Genomic DNA, 17,454 nt, shown 5'->3' with positions numbered 1-17,454 from the left:
AGATGTCTTGTAAAAGACATGAAGAAGGGGAGAAGGCTCCATCCATTTGTAGTTACCCTGGCTCACAGCCTGACCTGCAGCAAGTGCTTTGCTGACAACAGCTGTAAACTACTAGGAAACGAAAATCTTTAACCTGATTCTAGATAGGAATTTATAGCCAGGATATAAGAAAAGGGCTTTAGTGGGAGAAATGCTACTGTTTAATCATTTCCAGAGGAGGTCTCCATACCTAAACCAGTACACAGAACATAAACTATGGAGAACTTCACAGTGCATTTTGTTTTCTTTCTCCTAGAAGTCAGAATAAAGTACAGTGAAGAAATCATAAAAAAAAGACACCTTGAGCACAATTCCAGTGCTTACCTTCAGCTATCTGAAAGTCTCTTTCCCCTCATGGAAGACAGAAGCTAGAATGCATGATGAGAAAACCAAGTGCTCTGTTTCATTCAAGCGCTGTTGTTTGATGTACAAGTGCTCCATGTTTTATCTGAGCTCGGTTTGTTTCATTGAAACTCTGTTGAAAAATAAACTATTGTTCTTCTAAACACCACCTAAAATATTGTAATAGGCAATAAACATATACAAGCAAAACTCTGTACTAGAATGTCAGAAGCTTTTTATGCAAATTCACAGCAATAAATACAGACATTCCCTTTGATCTATACTAGATATTTGCGAAGAATACAAAGTGCAGCTTTTTAATATTATACAGTCTCAGAAATGTTTCACCCAGAAGTCTTGTACACAAATGGCTGCTTCTAACCCAGAAGTTTTCAAATGCGTACCAAGCACTACACTTGCTTACTCCAGGTCGTTGTAGGACAGCACTGTTGGCACAGGATCCTTCTAATGCCCATTCCCCCCCTCCGAGAGTATGCGTGAGGGCTCCGTGTACTTGGCTGTCAGCACGTAGAAGAGGGCAGGCGCGGGGACGAGGGCAAGCAGCGGCAGGTCCTGCTCGAGCTTGTCCAGTTTGGAAATGGAGATGATGCCGTAGGCGTGGAGCAGCCAGTGGCTGACGAGGACAACCAGCCTTTTCTTCCTGACAAGGAGGTCCTTGAAAGACTGGCAAAATGAACACAAGCTTCTGTTAGCGCGCTGTACCTGATGTTTAAGGCACGTTATAGGTAGTGCACAGAGACACTGCACAAAGCCTCGGGGATTGAAGCCTTTCCAGCACATAGCACAGTTTCTCAGTAGGCCACAAGGGGGAAGTCTCACAGGAGCTTCCTCCAGCTAAGAGGAAGTCATAAAGGAAGATGCTTCAATACATAAAACACTGCTGAGACAATGCAAGAGAGCAGTCTCTGCTCATTCAAGTATTTTGTTATGAGTTTCAATACAGAAAACATGTTCACCTACCTCCACTTCAGAAGCAGACATGTACACAGCCAATGTAACCAAGGACAACACCAGTATGATGTATGGGAAGGCGTAATCTAAAGGAAACATTAAGGAAAAATGCATTATTATGCATTCAGGGGAGACTGGAGGCCACTAAGCTACCACAGCCCACCTACTGTCAGACGTGTAAGCAGGAAGGCTCAGCCAAACAGAACTAGTCAATGCTTCCATCTTAGGATCTCAAATTCAAGCTAAATCAAAGATCAGCTGAGCTCCCCAAACTTGAATTAACTTCTGAAATCAGATGTACTCTACCTTTGCAGAAAGCTTAATTAACTCCTGAATTAACTTCCTCTCATACCCAACTCTGTGCCTTTTTGGGAAAGGGGCAGCCTCTAGCAGCACAAGCAAAGATGAGGCAGTGCTGCTCGGAGCCTGGTTAGGACAGGGCTACTAAACAGACCCCTGTTCAGCTCAGGCTCCTCACAACCTGCAGAAACCTTAACAAAATCCTCATCCACAAAGCAAGAAGCGTCACGTCCCTTCTCTCCCTCCCCTAAGCCATTTGTTACTTTGTTTATGGGTATGTTTATTAGCGTTATTAGGACAGAACTCACAGAGCAGGCCTCCTCCAACCGCCTGGAGCACCGTGAGGACAGGGAAGAAGTAAAGTGCTGCGTAAATGCTTTTAAATCGATCGGACTTTCCTAAACCACAGGCAATCTTCTTCACCAGCAGAGGGCGGAGTAGCATCATGAGCACAAGGCAGAAGGCGTAATATATGAACACGATGGTGTACCTGCAAAAAACAGAATGAGAATTTAAATAACAAATTCTTTAAAATGTACAGTTATCTCATCCTACAGGCTCAACTCAGAACCAGGAAATTTGTTAGGTAGGGACAAACCTACAGAATTTACAGCCAAAGGATGTGACAGGAGGGGGACACAGAGACACAACGATGGACAGACTTGCTAGGGGAAAGTGTCAAGATGCAGCAGATGGGGAAAAAATGAAGATTTATGCTTCATAGCTCCATGTCCTAGACTGTGTCACCTTCTTTGGTGGCAAGAAGGAACAGATCACAAAATGCTCTCTGAAATACTTATCTGTTGAGCTTCCCTGCTGCATGTTGAGGATGCAGCACAAAGAAGACACGGGAAAAGACACTGGATTCACAAAATCATTAAATGTTGGTGTTTCACACAAAAAACAGCTCAATGAACAAAAAGACTTCAGGGGTTTTCATACTCATTGGTCCAAGCTGGGTACATGGGAACAATTTCTGCCACTTTGAGAAGAGGCGTGGGCAGAAACAAACACGTACAGAAGGAAGAAACAGCTCTGAGGACAGAAACCTTTCCACTCACAGGGGATAGACGGCTTCGTGGGTGCAGTGCACTGTGGTGATGTAATCGGGGCTCGGGTTGTAGAGCATCGTGTACCAGTCCGAAAGCTTCTTCACCTTGCAGGATCGGATGTGCAGGGAGCCAACGGGGTCGCTGACGAGCAGCGTAACAATCGCTGCAACGCTGCACTCGAACAGGGCGGTGATGTGCTGCAGCAGCGCGCTGGAGCTGCGGAAGGTGAGAAATTTAATTCTGTTTTATACCATTAAGGTAAATCTAAAGGCTGACCCAAAGATGTAGGTGTGTACTGGACAGAGACTTCTGCGGGGTTGTGACTCACTGTGACCAAGGACAGGACAAATAATAACAACATTCTGCTTGAATAAGAAAAAACAAGTATTTTAAGCTGAGCGTGAAAATTAATTCATAGGATCCAAAATGATTTAATGTGTAAAATAACTGGGAACCATTCCAGCTTCTTACACCAAAACCTGCTGTAGTATGGGTAGTAGAAAGTAAGATCAAACCATCACAAGAAGTATTCTCCTATGTATACCGATGCAGGAATGCTGGAAGCAGGAGTTGCCCTCCAGGAAAGCACAAGGTGGCATCAGACTACAAGCACAAAAAGCAAACAGCCAAGGCTACAATAAAACACAGCCGTCCTCATCATGTGTGATACTCCACAGAGCTGAGCTATTCCCTCCTGCAGCAGCACAGCTTCCCTGTGCCCAGCCCAGGGACACTTATAAGTAAACGCAGCACAGGCATGAACACCCTGCCAGGATATCAACACTCACAGTGCTGCAGTCTCAAAGAAAGCCTCAGTGAGAATAAGGCACCACACATCCCAGCACAGATAATATTGTGACATACAATACAAAGCCTTCACCGCTGAAAATCATTGGTAAAGATGGCACATAACCAGGCATTAAGCTCTCTCAGGCCCTTGTTTTCAGTGTTTAGTACACTTGAGAAACATTACTTCTTTAAAAAACTGCAGCCAAGCTCCTGATGGCCACATGGAGCCGTGAATTTAAATCCCTGTTTCTACAGAATTTTCTTGATGCACCCCACTGAAGTTAAGGTACATCAGCAGTGCTGTCAGGACCAAAACCTGCCATACACATTCCTAAAGAGAAAAGTCAAAAACATTCTTTCTTAGGGCCTCCGCAGGTGGCGGGTCAGTCTCATAGGGAGAGGCTGACACAAGGCATTGCTCTGGCCTGCCACGGGGAAACCTGATGTGGGTTTCTCTGCAGGCTGAGATGGGTGGGAAGGGCCAAGATGACTGCTGTAAATAAAAACATCAACCAACTGCCCAGAGCTTCCGTGCTGCTGCATTGGCTCAGCCAACAGGTGTGGTGCTAGACAGATCAGTTCAGCATCTCAGACTACACTTGTGGTTAGTACATTTTTGTAAATACCTTTTTTTGAAGGAGGGGGATGCTAACCTCTTTTTTCCTGAATACCACTCAATGAAGAACCAGTGCAAGACCAAGGGCAGCATGGCCATGAAGCCGAGGTACAGCCAGTCATAGCGGTCGGGAGACCCCAGGCATTCCCGGCAGATTTTGTTCTCGTCGGTCCGCTGGCCCCTGGGGCACACCTGCGGGAAGCACAGCACGGGGGTCACAGCGGAGCCCAACCACGAGGCGCTGCACCCGCCGGGGGCGGCCGAGAGGCCCAAGGGCAGCGAGCTGGGAGCCCCCGCACCTACCCCGCAGTCCCCGTAGGTCTCCAGGGAGCCGTTGACGGCCAGGACGGTGCGGCCGCAGTACAGCCCCAGGCAGGCGGGGTGGATGGCGACGGCTGCGGGGAGAGCACGGGCGTTACGGCACGATAAATTACATTACATTACATTACATTACATTACATTCCGTTACGCTAAATTACACGACGTTAGGTTAGGTTCGGGCCCACCCCGGCCCTTCCCACCCCGCGCAGCCCCGTCCGTACCGGAGCCGACCATCCCGGTACCCTAGCAACGAGCGCTTCCGCTTTACGTCACTTCCCCTTCCGCCGTGAGTCCAAGCCCCGCCCACTCCAGCGAGCGCAGCGGTGGGGGCGGTGACACGGTAGTGGGCGTGGCTACACACGATGGGCGTGTCCACATTGGCGTGGGCGTGGCTACAGGCGGTGGGCGTGGCCAGAGCCACATGGGCGTGGCTATGGGGCAGCGGGCGCGGCTTGGTGGCCAAGTGGGCGTGGCTTACCGCACAGAGGGCGTGGCTTGCCGTGCGGTGGGCGTGGCCTCCGCCGTTTCCCGCGCTGATGGCGGCCGAGCCTGCGGGTGCCGCCGATGCGGGCAGAGCCCCGCGGCTGCCGCCCCGCTGGCTGCAGGCGCCGCCGCTGCTCACCGTGGAGATGCAGACGGGCGGCGAGCCCCTGCGCGTCATCCCCCGCCTGGAGGCGGCCGAGGCGGCGGTGGCGTCGTCCGGGCTGTCGCTGCTGGCGCTGCGGCGGCACGTGGCGGCCACCCAGGACCACGTGCGGCGGGCGCTGGTGCACGAGCCCCGCGGCCACCGCGGCATGTACGGGGCGCTGGTGGTGCGCGGCGCGGCGGCCGTGGGCGACGCCGACCTGGCGGCGCTGTTCCTGCATGGTGCCGGGTACAGCGCCATGTGTGGCCACGCCGTGCTGGCCCTCGGGCGCTTCGCCCTCGACTATGGGCTGGTGGCCGCCCCGCGCTGTCCCGAGACCACCGTGCGCCTGCGCTGCCCCTGCGGGGTCGTCACCGCCTTCGTGCCGTGGGATGGGCGGCGCAGCGGCAACCCCGTCCGCTTCCACAGCGTGCCCGCCTTCGCTGCTGCCACCGGTGGGGCTCAAGATGGTGGTATCGGTGTTTGGGGGGCTGGGGTGCTGGGTGAATCCTTCCCCGGTTCTGATGTCCTCCAGAGGTGGGATGAGGCCACCAGGGCAAGCTCGCAGAGCACGGCTGGGTGGCCTCAGACTGCTCAGCACCGTGCCCCCTTCTCATCGCTCTCCCTTTCCCTGCACAGACGTGCCCATTGATGTCCCCGGTCACGGGAAGGTGGTGGTCGACATCGGCTATGGTGGCACTTTCTACGCCTTCCTCAGTGCCGAGCAGCTGGGCCTCGACGTCTGCTCCTCGAAGACCAGAGACCTGGTCAGCGCCGCGAGCGCGGTGACAGAAGCGGTGAAGAAGCAGGTAGGGCACCGCGCTGCTCTGGCTGCTGCTGATTATGAAGTGCTGCCTGTGTTCACAAACCTCCCTGTGCCGTTCCCAGTTCCCGCTCCATCACCCTGAGAGCGAAGACCTGGCCTTCCTCTACGGCACCATACTGACAGACGGGAAGGACGCCTTCAGCGAGGAGCCCACCACCAATATCTGCGTGTTTGCAGATGAACAGGTACAGGAACAGGCTGTTCTCGGGTGCTCCAGGCACTGCCTTTTTCCCCTTCGTACCCCAAACCTGCATATTTTGTCTTTCCCTTTGTGATATATCCTGATTTTTAACCCCCCCTGGGCTAGGAGGACTTCTCCCTAAGCACAGTATAAAGGTGAGAGAAGCAGAGCTGCTTCATCTCCTCTTGTAGGTTGACCGATGTCCGACCGGTTCAGGGGTGACAGCTCGCATCGCCCTGCAGTACCACAAGGGGCTCATCCAGCTGAACCAGAGCAGAACCTTTCGGAGCAGTACCACGGGGTCCCTGTTCACGGGGAAGGCAGTGAAGGCAAGTGCTTGGTGCTGGAGTTTCCCCCTGGCTTGAGGACTGCGGGGAAGGTGCTGTTGCTGTGGGTCTGTGGAGGGGCAGAAAAGCCTTTCTGTGCCTGGATGGGGAGGAGGGAGGTGCCTGGGGGTCTTGCTTTCACACAAGCAAGGATTTTTTATTAGGCAAGGATGTAATGGTAAGAATTAGTTGTGTTACATGGCTTCACTGCAAACCCTCAGCCATCAGAAAAGGCCCGGGTGAGATGCATTTCTGATGCTGATGTAGATAAATCCACGTGGTTTATCCTCTGTGTCAGCGGGGGGTGGGTTCCTCTTCCCATCCCCTCTTCCCTGCTCCAAGTGAGCGTGTTGCTCTGGGACACCCTGACCCTAACCCCTCTGCAGGAAGCCAAGTTTGGGGACTACAACGCCGTTGTAGTGGAAGTCTCGGGAGAAGCCTTTTACACCGGTACGGCCACCTTCACAATGGAAGAGGAGGACCCGCTGAAATACGGCTTCTTCTTCAAGTGACCGGAGCCTCTCGGTGACGGTGCTGCGCTTCTGCCTGCACATTTCTGCTCTGCTTCTGCCCACGGCTCGCTGCAATGTCCCAGAGCAACCCGACCAGCCTTCAGTGGCATAACGGTGCCTGCTGTGTTCTGAGATAACAGGTCGTGCTTCTCTGCTCTGGCTATTGATGGAGGTCCAGGGCTGCTCTGGGAAGCCACAATCTTTTTTTTTTAAATAATTTTTCACAGAAAATGGAGCTGATCTTTGGAGAGCTGTCTTCGAATTTACGTGCCTTCTCTGCTTCTGTAAATTACTAATTTCTAAGCCAGATTCCTATTAAATGCCAGCTGGAAACACTGCCTTCCCCTCTTGTTCTTGCTGCTGGAGCTCATTTCCAGGGCTCTGCCAAGCGTGTCACTGCTGGTAGGACTGCCTATCCCTCCCTGATGCCTCTTGTTCAGGCAGCAGCGCTGCTCTGCCTCATGCCCCTGTGTCCCCAGTCCTGGATCCCCTTATCACTGCCCTGGTTTCATCCCTGCCAGAGCCCTCCTGTGTCCCAGGTCTGGGCACAAACATGTGCAGAGGATTCCCAGCCTGCTGCGTGCTGTGTCCTCCTCACACTGCTTCCTAAACCCTGCCCTCTTGCTTGTTTCGGACCACAGTCTGCAAACACCATGTGGTTAACTTTCAACGGGAGTAGCTGGCTTCAAAGGTTGGAGCCATTTTGACCTTTGATTGCAAACTTATTTAGTTGTGATTCTGTCTGAGCCCAGGGGCAGCTTGCCCAGCGGAGCGTGGCCAGGGCTGGCGCCGAGCCCCGCGAGGGACGGCCGCTGGGGATAAACCAGGCAGAGACCGGGCAGGCTGTCACGGTGGCAGAAACGGAGCTTCAGGCCACTCGGGGCCTGTAATTTCCTTTGTGTCTCTGGACAAAACGGTGTTGGTTTATTGGAGACACTCATGGGAATTTGCCTCATTAAATTCTTCTGAAAAGGAGAATGAGTATCTCCAGGTGGCTCCATGCAGCAAGTCAGGCTGGAGAGCTTGGGAAAGGGTAGCATGGGGAGGACTGAGAGGAATTTCTTCTGTCAAATTGAAAATTACAACTTTGGAAAGAGAAGGAGCAGAAATCCGCAAGTTTGGAGAGCAGCTGTGCTGCCAGCGGGCTTTTTCAAGGCTGGCATTTGGGACTTTTGCTCCCAGCTTTGCCTCCGATTTCCTGCAGAAGTTCTCCTGCCCTGATGAATCCCCTGCAGCCTGGGGTGCGGGTGGGCAGCAGAGATGAGCACATCATCTGTGCTTGCAGGAATAACTCAGGGGTTTGGGCTGGGGAAGAGGGGGCTCAGGGCAGAGCTCGGTGCTCTCTGCAGGTACCTGGAAGGGGTGGGGAGCTGGGGGTCGGCCTCTGCTCACAGGTAACCGGTGATGGGACCAGGGAATGGCCTCGAGTTGTGCCAGGGGAGGTTGAGGTGGGAAATGAGGAGACATTTCTGCTCAGAGAGCAGGCAGGCGTTGGGACGGGTTGCCCAGGGAGGTGGGGGAGTCCCCATCCCTGGGGGTGCTCAAGGGAAGGTTGCCATGTCCCCTGGTGCTTGGGGACGCGGTTTGGTGGTGACACTGGTGGTAGGGGGATGGACCAGATGATCCTGGAGGGCTTTTCCAAACTAATGATTGTAAAAGACACTAGTGTGCTTATAGCTTGTGCAAACCTCCTTTGGGATCTCTCCCCATACAAATACTCCAGCTGGCTCTCACAGCCCAGCCCTTCAGCCATTAACCTGCAGCCTCCAAAAACCCTTCCCCGGAGCGGGGTCGGGGTCGAGATGCCCATGAAGGGCAGCAGGCTGGGACCCTATAACCGTGACGGGGAGCGGGGCCGTGAGGGAAATCGGGTCCGTGAGGGGGCTCCGCGGCCATGGGGCCGCCGCTGCCCCCGCCCCCGGTGCTGCGGGGCGGGCCGGGCCGGGCGGGTTCCCCGGGCAACCATGGGCGGCCGGGAGGACGTCAGCGGCTGGCGGCGGCGGGCGGGCGGGCATGGAGCCGCTGGCGGCGGTGGCCGAGCCGGGCAACCTCTCCCGGGGCGGCGGCAACGAGAGCGGGGAGGCTGCGGCCGCCTCCGGGGCGGGGTGGTCGGCGGCGGCGCTGGCCTCGCAGGCGCTGGCTCTGCTGCTCATCTTCGCCCTGTCGGCGCTGGGCAACGGGGCGGTGGTGCTGGTGATCGCCCGGCACCGGCAGCTCCGCACGGTGACCAACGCCTTCGTGCTGTCCTTGTCGCTGTCCGAGCTGCTGGGAGCCCTCCTCTGCCTGCCTTTGGCTTTTCTCAGCTTGCTCAGCCGCCCGCCCGGCGCTTGGCTCTTCGGGCAGCGCCTCTGCTTGGCCTCCGCCGCCTTGCACGCCGGGTTGGGCATCGCCGCCACGCTCACCATGGCGCTGCTCTCCTTCGACCGCTACTGCGCCATCGTCCGCCAGCCCCGGCACAAGATGGGGCGCCGCCGCGCCGCCCAGCTCCTGGCCGCCGTCTGGCTGGCAGCCCTAGCCCTTGCCGGCCCTTGGTACGGGCTGGCGGGCGAGGGGCGTCGGGAGGCACGTCCCGGGGCGTACCGCTGCGTCTACGTGCTGCCCTGGGGCTCCTCGCGGCTGGGGCCGCCCTACGGAGCAGCCCTCATCGTGCTGTGCTACCTGCTGCCCTTCGCCCTCATGTGCTTCTGCCACTACAACATCTGCCGGGCCGTGCGGCTGGCCGAGAGCCGCGTGCGGCCCCTCACCACCTACGGGCACCTGCTGCGCGCCTACGGGGAGATGCGCACGGCCACCACCGTCCTCATCATGATCGTCTCCATCATCTGCTGCTGGGGGCCCTACTGCATCCTGGGGCTGGCCGCCGCTGCCGGCCGCCTGCCCTTCTCGCCCACCATGGACGCCGTGGCCAGCGGGATGGCTTGGGCCAACGGGGCCATCAACCCCCTCATCTACGCCGCCCGCAACCCCAACATCTCCGTGCTGCTGCGGCGTAGCCGTGAGGGTGGCTACAGGACTAGGAACAACGTGGCCGCCTACCTCTCGGCCCCGGGACGCCGGCCGGAGCCTCGCAGCCGGGCTGAACGCGTGCGGGAGCGCTACGTCAACCGGCACAGCGCGCCCCCGGGCAGCGCCCCGTCCTCCTCCAGCCCGGCGAGCGGGGGAGAGGTGGCCATGTGGGCCTGCAAGAACCCAGCTGTCCTCTTCTGTCGGGATGGGCAGCCGGACACCGTCTCCGAGGCCGCCATGCAGGCCAAAGCGGACACTGTGGACACCAGCCTCTGACAGGGTTGGGGTCCGGGATGGAGGCATTGGGCGCTGTGGCCGTCTCCCTGAGGACGCAGTGGGAGCCCCAGCTCTTGCAGTGCTTTGCAGCCAGGCTGCCGGGAAAGCGGAGAGACGGGACTGCAGGAGCCACAGTGGGATTTCTTCTCCATCTTGCGAGCTCTGGTTTGGCGACCGAGCCTCCAAGCAGCGAGAGATCCCAGGGAAAGGGTGTGCCCCTTCCATTTCAGCAGGCCTGATGCACTGGTGATAGCTGCTGGGCCCAGCCAGCCCAGGAGTTTGGCTGCAAGAACAAAGCAGCTGTTGCTCCAGTCCTGCAGCAAGCGCCAAGCTGAAGCTGGGGAGCAGACACACAAACACAGCCCAAACCGACGACCGACTGTGTGAGCTGTTTGTTAAGTGCCAAAAGAGCAATTGAAAGCTGCACACTGGCAGCTGGAAGACACTCTGAAAACACCACACTGTGAAAACCGCATCATGGCAGGAAAATGTTGCTTTAACCCATTATACGTGGAAGTGCCGAAAGTCACAAAATGTTGGACAGGCTAAAAAGTGATCTGTGATGATGATATTTTCTTAAACTCCCATGCATAACAAAACAGTAATTGTTGTGACAGACGTCTACGGAGAGGGAAGATGTGTGATACTGGGAGGGAGGGAAAGGAAGATTAAACTTGTCAGCATTTCAGCAGCCTTTTCTTTTTCTTTACAGGTACAGTCAGCTTAAAATACTATGAATGTGAGAAATGAGAGCTCTTCAGAACTGAGGAAAAGGGTGTGGGTGTAGACTTTGGTATCACTGAGCTTGTGCACAAGGTGTACGCTTTCTTTTTGAGCTCATCAGAAGTGTCTCACATCTCTAACAATTTAACCGTGTTTAGAGGAGCCATGCAAGAGAGGTGAGTATCCAAAGGAGAGGTAAAGCAATGCCACGTGTTCTTTGTCTGCTTAAGCATGTGAAAATGTGTATATGCAGAGAACAGATATCATTGCACCAATGGCAGCAACCTGATACTGGAATGTAATATTTAAAAACCAGCTCTGACACTGAAACAAAATGAAAATTACACCAGAAAGGAAGTGCAATTGCACAGCATAAATTCGTATGAATTTATCTGTATCGTTTATTTTTGCCCACAGGCTCAGAGGCCTAAAGCCTTAAATTAGTATTTTGAATCAGAACCTAAGATTGTCCTTCTTTATCTTTGCTGGAGTTAAATGTGAAAGACGGGCAGTGTTTTTCTTGTACTGTCTTTAAAAATATGTTACTGTTTTAACAGCTTTTTCAACTGTTTGTGACTCAAGTTAACATACAACCCTTATTTTGCAACTGAGACAAGAAATAAATTGTCTTTTATGCAGGACATTAAAGTGTCTCAGCCTGGCATCATTCTCAACCCAGCCTTGAAAAGGGAACTTCTCTTAAAAAATTGTTAGATGAATGAGAGTAGACAGAAACCTAATTGTGAAATGTGACCTGATTGTTTGTGAACTTTTAATGCAGCCATTTTTTATGCTGTAAGCATTATTCTAAACCTCTTTCTGTGATGCTCCTGAAGTCCACAAGGAAAAGATACGACCCTTGGATACCTCTCAGTACTCACATTTTGCCCTGTAGATCTTGGATTTTGCAAGTTGAGCAGTGCTTTTGTACGGTTTCAGAGAGAAGCCGGACTGCTTTCCATGGAAGCTGTTTGACAGCGAGCGAACACTGGTGACTTGTTAGAAGGGCAGCACAGGAACTGCTTACATTTTTGTTTCTCTGGCCCGCCCGTCTGCAGCCAGGTATGGCTCAACAGCTCCAAGAGCTTTTGCCTGAGTCCCGCTAGTGACTGACACGATAAGAACAGACAAATTAAGGGATAGTTCTTGGCTTAAGAAAACAAGGAAGGTGAAGGTCCAGCACTGCTGTTCTTGACTGTTGGTGTGCCGTCCAACGTTAGGCTGCATTGATCTTGCTGCTCAGTGGCCCTGAAAAGGGTGGTCCTCCCCCAGCCACTCTCCCAGCCCAGCCATCCCTTGCTGGCCAGCTCAGGCACTGAACGACAGAAAGCCATCGATTCCCTTTTTTGCATGCTGGCCGAGGTTTCTGCTGATTTCATGCCCTGACTGGCTTACCACAGGTCGGAGAAGCAGCCCTGTGGCAGTTGCTTCTGGCAAGGGACAAGACCGGGACAGCCAGGACTGAGGTCGGCCATGAGGCATCGCGGGAGCTGCAGCAGGAGGGAATTATCAGGGCTTTCTAGGAAGGTGGAAGTGCTGCTGGAACAGGACGGATTTCCACTTATTTTTAACAAGCTCCGGCCAGTGCCTGTAGATTAGTCTTGCATGTGCAGAGCTCAATGAGGGCAGCTGGCCTTTGAGCTGTCCCAAATGGCCCTTTTCTGTTAAACACTAACAGTAACTTAAACACTGGGGCATAGCAAAGGAAGATTATTGACCAGATCCATTTGCAGGGGCTGATACAGAGCTGGTAATCACAGCACAGTTGGGTAATTTGGGTACATGAGTCTCTACAGCCACATTTTTCAAAGTGTGATTTAAGAAACATAACCAAGGGGTGAAGCATCTTAAGCCACAACTGAGAAAAACACCAACACAGAGAGAACAAATGCCAGAGGTTGCAGGTTGCCTGCCAGAAGGGCACTTGTGCTGCTGCCTCTCTCCAACGGCGTGGTGACGGGGAGATCTCAGCCATGCTAACCCAGCCCATGGGCTAACTCAGCCCATCGTCACAGCTCGTTCCCAGGGAAGAAAATGTTGCAGGAGGTGGCTCCTGGCCAAGCCACTATGGGGACATCAGCTCCACACCTCTTACATGCCCGTGCTGGTGTGACCCCACTTACAGCTCCCCCTTCTTTGGGCTGGAGGGGCACCCAGTTGGCAGCGAGACGCTGGGGGTTTGGACAATGCAAAAGCAGCTTTGAGGGGCCAACCCTCCAGCCATGGCTCAGCAGTCCTTCTGTCCTTCCTCCTCCGTTGAGGTGAGGCTGGGTGCGAGGCAAGCCATAATTTTGTTTGTACAAGGGCTCTGAAGGGAATTTGGGACACCTTTTAGCACTCCAGCTCAAAAATTGTGTGGGCTATTCAGTGCAGTACAGCCAGCATTAAAGAGAGAGCAATTCGCATGGCTTGAAGAGCAGCTCAGCCTTGGATACCAGTGACAACATTCATCTAAGTCAAATCTAAAAATGCGTCCTTAGGCTCCTTTGTCACTCAGCCAGCACTTCCCAGCACCCTCACCCTTTTTAAGAGTGCCATATTATTTGTGCATGCCACTGATCTGGCCTATGCATTACTTCTAAGAAGGGAAACGTTAAGTCTTTAGGAATGGGAAGCATTTACAGGGTACCGTTCCAACTGGAGTCTGGAAGTTTTGCCATTGATGCAGTCATCGGATTCATTCATGTCATTACTTCCCACTCCCTCCCTGAGCCCTGGATGGAGGCTGCATTCAGAGGGAACGCTCCGTGTACAGCTGACGAGCTGCAAGCAATTAGCTTGGCAGTGACAGCCTGATGGGCTCTAATAACTGATAGCGATCAGCAGAACGGGGATGAGATCCAGCAGCCCTGCTCCTTTCAGCACTGGCGTTGGGTTGTGTAGCCAGCAGATGCCAGCAGAGCTCTGAGCAGCCAGCGCAGCCTTTCTGCTAATAAGAAAAACCTGCTAATGAGATTGATCGCTCTGCCTTCAGGACTGCTGTGCCCGAATTAAGAGCGAGGGCTGCAGCAAATGCATGGAAAAGTCTACGTTTACCCCTCTGGAGCTTTAGAAGGTTTGTCACGGAGGCTGAAATGAATAATTCAGAAAGCACACCAGAAAAGCAGCATTTTTAACAGCCTGTGGAGCTGCACACGCTGCAGCCCTGATGCTGGCAGTGCCTGGTTGATCAGCGCTGCCTCTTCCCTCTCATCTTGGTGCTTTTAGTTGGTGGCTGATTATTAATAAATGGCTGCTCCTCTAGGGCTGCTTGCAGAGCAATACACAGGCACATGGTGGAATAAAATGGTCCCAAATCCCGCAGGAGGAATCACAGGCAATGGGACAGGCTTGGGTAACCAGGCAAGCACCACTATGGGAAGCAGGAGAAGCGACATGGAGAAACAAGCTGTAAATCCCTCCCTGTGGCACAAAATGGATGAGTTTAAAAAAAAATAAAGCGAAAATAGCACAAGACCCAGGGCACGACACCCAGGGCCTGCATTGGTCTGGATGGGGAGTGAGGGATGCTCTGCTCTGCTCAGCCAGAAAGACCCCAGGAGGGGTTGGCTGAAGCTGGAGATTTAGGAAGGGGGGGCTCAAAGGGGAAGGGAACACCTGCATGATGTGTTCTGGGGAGCTGTGTATGACCCTACACTGCTTTCACTCCTGGTGAGGGTGGCTGTACCACTGCCCCATGCCACACTGGTGTGGGCATCGTGGCCCTGTGCTCAGCTCCATGCTCCAGTTCTCGCTCAGGGATGGGTTTTTGGCTAAGCCCTAGCCCCAGGCTCTTCCCATGTGATCTATAATATCGACAACTGAAGACCAGTCTGTGTTTTTTTTTCTTTTTCTGCACGGATCCTGGCGCCCATCCTGCCACCCTGCCTGCAGGGGCTGTGCTGGTGCTCGCTGAGCAGGCAGACACCAAGCCCCGGGGCCTTCTTCGGGATGTTTGGGCTGGGTGAAGCAGTACAAAAACATGCCCGCGGGCTTGTGGGGTGGTTGTGAAAGATGAGCTGGAAGCAGCTACAGCTCGGCACGGGAAGGAAATGTGCTCTGAGAGGAGCCATTTGTTTTCTGCTGTTTCTTTCCTTGCTAGCGTGGAGCTCCTCCAGGCTCGGCTGCTTTTGAAATGACAGGCGTTGGCAGAAGCCCCCAAAACAGAGTGAAAGCAAAGAGCTGCAGTCAGGGAGCGCACAGACAGCGCTATAGCACGGCGTGATTTTGGGGATGACATTTTGGGACGTGATGCTCCTCTGGGGGAGTCTGGGAGGGGAAGCGTTCAGCATTTCGAGGAACATTCCTGCTTCTCGCAGGGGCCACAGCACATCTTGCTTAAGGCAGCAGGGTGAGAATTTCAGCAACACCCCTGCAAGCTGGGGAGCAGCCCGTGCTACGCAGAACAAAACCCTCGGAGGAATCCTGCAGATTAAAAACCCTCAGGGTCACGGATGTGCACAAAAGCAGTAGGTGGCTTCTTCCAAACACCCTCACCCAGCCGTTCCCTCACAACCTCGTAAGTGTAATTTGCTTACTCGATCTGGCAACTGCTCTCAGCGTCAGGGGAAAAATGCCCGAGTAACCAGGTCACTAATTTCTCCAGCGCAGTCTGATGGGCTGTGCTGGTTTGTGCTTCCCTGACCCGCTGCCGGGCTCAGCCTGGTGCATTTCACACAACATTGGGCAATTCGCTGCCCAGAGGTCACGTCGTGCTCTCAAATCGCCCATCTGAATTGTGAATGCTTTCCAGAAAATGTAACTCAAACAGCATTCATCTCCCCTGCTATTAAACGGGGAAGATTTGCCATAGAAAGCCCATCTCAGCTGATTGCTTCGCTCCGAGCCCTCCAGCCCTGCTGTCCCACGGCCCCGTGCTGTGGTGTACAGGCAGCAATGAGAATATTGGGCCGTGGGTCAGTAAATGAAGTTGGAGAAAAAGGTAATTTAGTGACTGATCATCACAGAGCTCCCCCAGAACCAGGAAAATGAGCTTTAATGCCGAGCTCATGGTACCTGACAACAAAATGCAAGGAGAGCTGGGTTTTAGCAAGGGGAGGCTGCTCAAAACTGGCTCCCAGCACAGCCCCAGCACTGGAACAAGTCCTGGAGGTAACCATGGTGGAGTTACCCTCACCATTTACCATGGCATCGCTTACCAGTGCCATCCAGATCACCCACAAAGGCGTTTTGAACTGGCTAATCTTGCACACGCAAGCACTTTCACTGCGCACACTGCACAAACCAGTGCTCAGGCGGAGGACAAAGCGGCAGCAAAGCCCCACGTTGTGACCTGTGCCTGTTTGACTCAGTGAGTGATGAGGGGTAGAATTAAAATTATCCCTCCTCAGCTGTGTTGGGGGGTATTAAGGTGTAGCATTTTTGACTGTTGCATGGCAGAAAGGTACCAGAGACAGCTTGGGCTGGCTGTAAAACCACGTGGCGTGGCAAGTGCCAGAAGCTGCTGGTCCCCAGGCTCTGCTGGGCTTCCCTGCTCACCTGCACCAGACTTATTCAAGGCTAAAAATATAAAAAAAAACTCAGAGGTTTGGGGCCAGAGCACTTCTGGTTGAAATGGGGCCATCTCCTTCTCACAGGTTTTTGCAACCCCAAGCACCAGCCTACTCACACCTTTCCTCCAACACCAGTCCCAAACCTCAAATAGCCCTTTTTTCCCCCAAATATTCCGTTTTTCTCCCATCCCCAGTGACACTGAGGAGAGGCTGCTGTGCTGCTCTGCACAATAACTCGTGGCTCCGTGCTGAACACTCACCGGAATCGCTTTTCTTTATTGCATATTGCCATCTTAGAAAATGTACAGTCTCATGACATTACACAGCATTTCCCGCTAGCTAGCACTAATAACATTCTTGCACCTAACAGACTACCTTGGTCACTACGAAGCTACTAAGCTCCAAGACATATATTTCAGTTTACAAATTATTATGGATTTTTTTTTTTTCATTTTTGGCATTATTAAAAAAAAAAAAAAATCATCTTTAAAATACACACCCAAGAGAAAAGAGTGGCTACTTACACCAGCACCAATCTAAAAGTAGTTTTTGACAATGGCACATGGAATTACCTGCACACAGCCTTTGTATTTATATATATATCATCTTTTTCTTCTCTCTTTTTTTTTTTTTTTCTTTTTTTTTTTGAAGAAAACAAAGAAATGGCAAACTCAGCCCAACAACGAGGCTGCTGTAAAACAAAACAACAACAAAAACCAGGTCTGGGAGGGCAAGAGGAAATTTGTCAGAAAGGCCCCGGTGGGGCCGCGAGGCAGGAGCAGGGGCCGGGACCCCAGCAGGCGATCGCCCTTCCCCATCCGACCACCTTGCGAGTTCGACGTGAGAAACCATTCCTTAAACCATCAGAGGCCAGACTTTTTTTTTTTTTTTTAACCTTTTTCATCTTTTTGCTTTGTTTTGTTTTTAAATCCCCCTCCCCCCCAAGTCCATTCCCTCAATTGTATCAGCCCCGTTTTTTTTCAGCCATAAATAAAAAATATAAATAGAGGCACTTTAGTTAAGGAATAGTATTATCATTACCTTTTGTCTTTATTT

The 17,454-nt window shown here is 53.0% G+C and overlaps 3 protein-coding genes across 4 annotated transcripts; 2 read left to right on the top strand and 1 right to left on the bottom strand.

The window, feature by feature from the left end:
• Nucleotides 1–599: 599 nt before the first annotated feature.
• Nucleotides 600–4,672, bottom strand: JKAMP (JNK1/MAPK8 associated membrane protein). Of its 2 annotated transcripts, none has more exons than XM_082762418.1 (7): nt 4,653–4,672; nt 4,414–4,505; nt 4,121–4,302; nt 2,715–2,921; nt 1,962–2,143; nt 1,363–1,439; nt 600–1,065 (listed from the first exon to the last, which is right to left on the bottom strand). In XM_082762418.1, exons 1-7 carry the CDS (start codon nt 4,663–4,665, stop codon nt 847–849), a joined length of 972 nt encoding a protein of 323 aa, XP_082618544.1. In that variant the 5' UTR covers nt 4,666–4,672; the 3' UTR covers nt 600–846. The 2 variants fall into 2 exon arrangements, with proteins under 2 accessions (XP_082618544.1, XP_082618545.1); XM_082762419.1 differs by having other exon boundaries at nt 4,148–4,302.
• Nucleotides 4,673–4,951: 279 nt separating this feature from the next.
• Nucleotides 4,952–7,109, top strand: L3HYPDH (trans-L-3-hydroxyproline dehydratase). Its single transcript, XM_082762201.1, has 5 exons — nt 4,952–5,511; nt 5,696–5,865; nt 5,945–6,067; nt 6,255–6,392; nt 6,776–7,109. Exons 1-5 carry the CDS (start codon nt 4,968–4,970, stop codon nt 6,899–6,901), a joined length of 1,101 nt encoding a protein of 366 aa, XP_082618327.1. The 5' UTR covers nt 4,952–4,967; the 3' UTR covers nt 6,902–7,109.
• A 1,805-nt stretch (nt 7,110–8,914) lies between these two features.
• On the top strand, nt 8,915–10,699 carry GPR135 (G protein-coupled receptor 135; the record flags this gene model as incomplete). Its single annotated transcript, XM_082761190.1, has 1 exon — nt 8,915–10,699. One exon carries the CDS (start codon nt 8,915–8,917, stop codon nt 10,181–10,183), a length of 1,269 nt encoding a protein of 422 aa, XP_082617316.1. The 3' UTR covers nt 10,184–10,699.
• Nucleotides 10,700–17,454: the final 6,755 nt, after the last annotated feature.

Source organism: Aythya marila (assembly GCF_965140915.1).
Source record: "Aythya marila genome assembly, chromosome: 5".
NCBI classification, from domain to species: Eukaryota; Metazoa; Chordata; class Aves; order Anseriformes; family Anatidae; genus Aythya; species Aythya marila.
The sequence above is the reverse complement of the archived record's forward strand: the minus strand, read 5'-3'. Positions and strand labels throughout refer to the sequence as shown.

What these genes read in the sequence shown, in the direction of transcription:
- JKAMP (XM_082762418.1), bottom strand. An exon ending in AGACCTACGGGGACTGCGGG is followed by an intron (nt 4,303 to 4,413) that starts GTAGGTGCGGGG and finishes TGCTTCCCGCAG; the next exon opens with GTGTGCCCCAGGGGCCAGCG. An exon ending in TGTCTGCTTCTGAAGTGGAG is followed by an intron (nt 1,066 to 1,362) that starts GTAGGTGAACAT and finishes TCATTTTGCCAG; the next exon opens with TCTTTCAAGGACCTCCTTGT.
- L3HYPDH (XM_082762201.1), top strand. Translation starts at nt 4,968, where the DNA reads ATGGCGGCCGAGCCTGCGGGTGCCGCCGATGCGGGCAGAGCCCCGCGG. An exon ending in CGCCTTCGCTGCTGCCACCG is followed by an intron (nt 5,512 to 5,695) that starts GTGGGGCTCAAG and finishes TTCCCTGCACAG; the next exon opens with ACGTGCCCATTGATGTCCCC. An exon ending in GCGTGTTTGCAGATGAACAG is followed by an intron (nt 6,068 to 6,254) that starts GTACAGGAACAG and finishes CTCCTCTTGTAG; the next exon opens with GTTGACCGATGTCCGACCGG.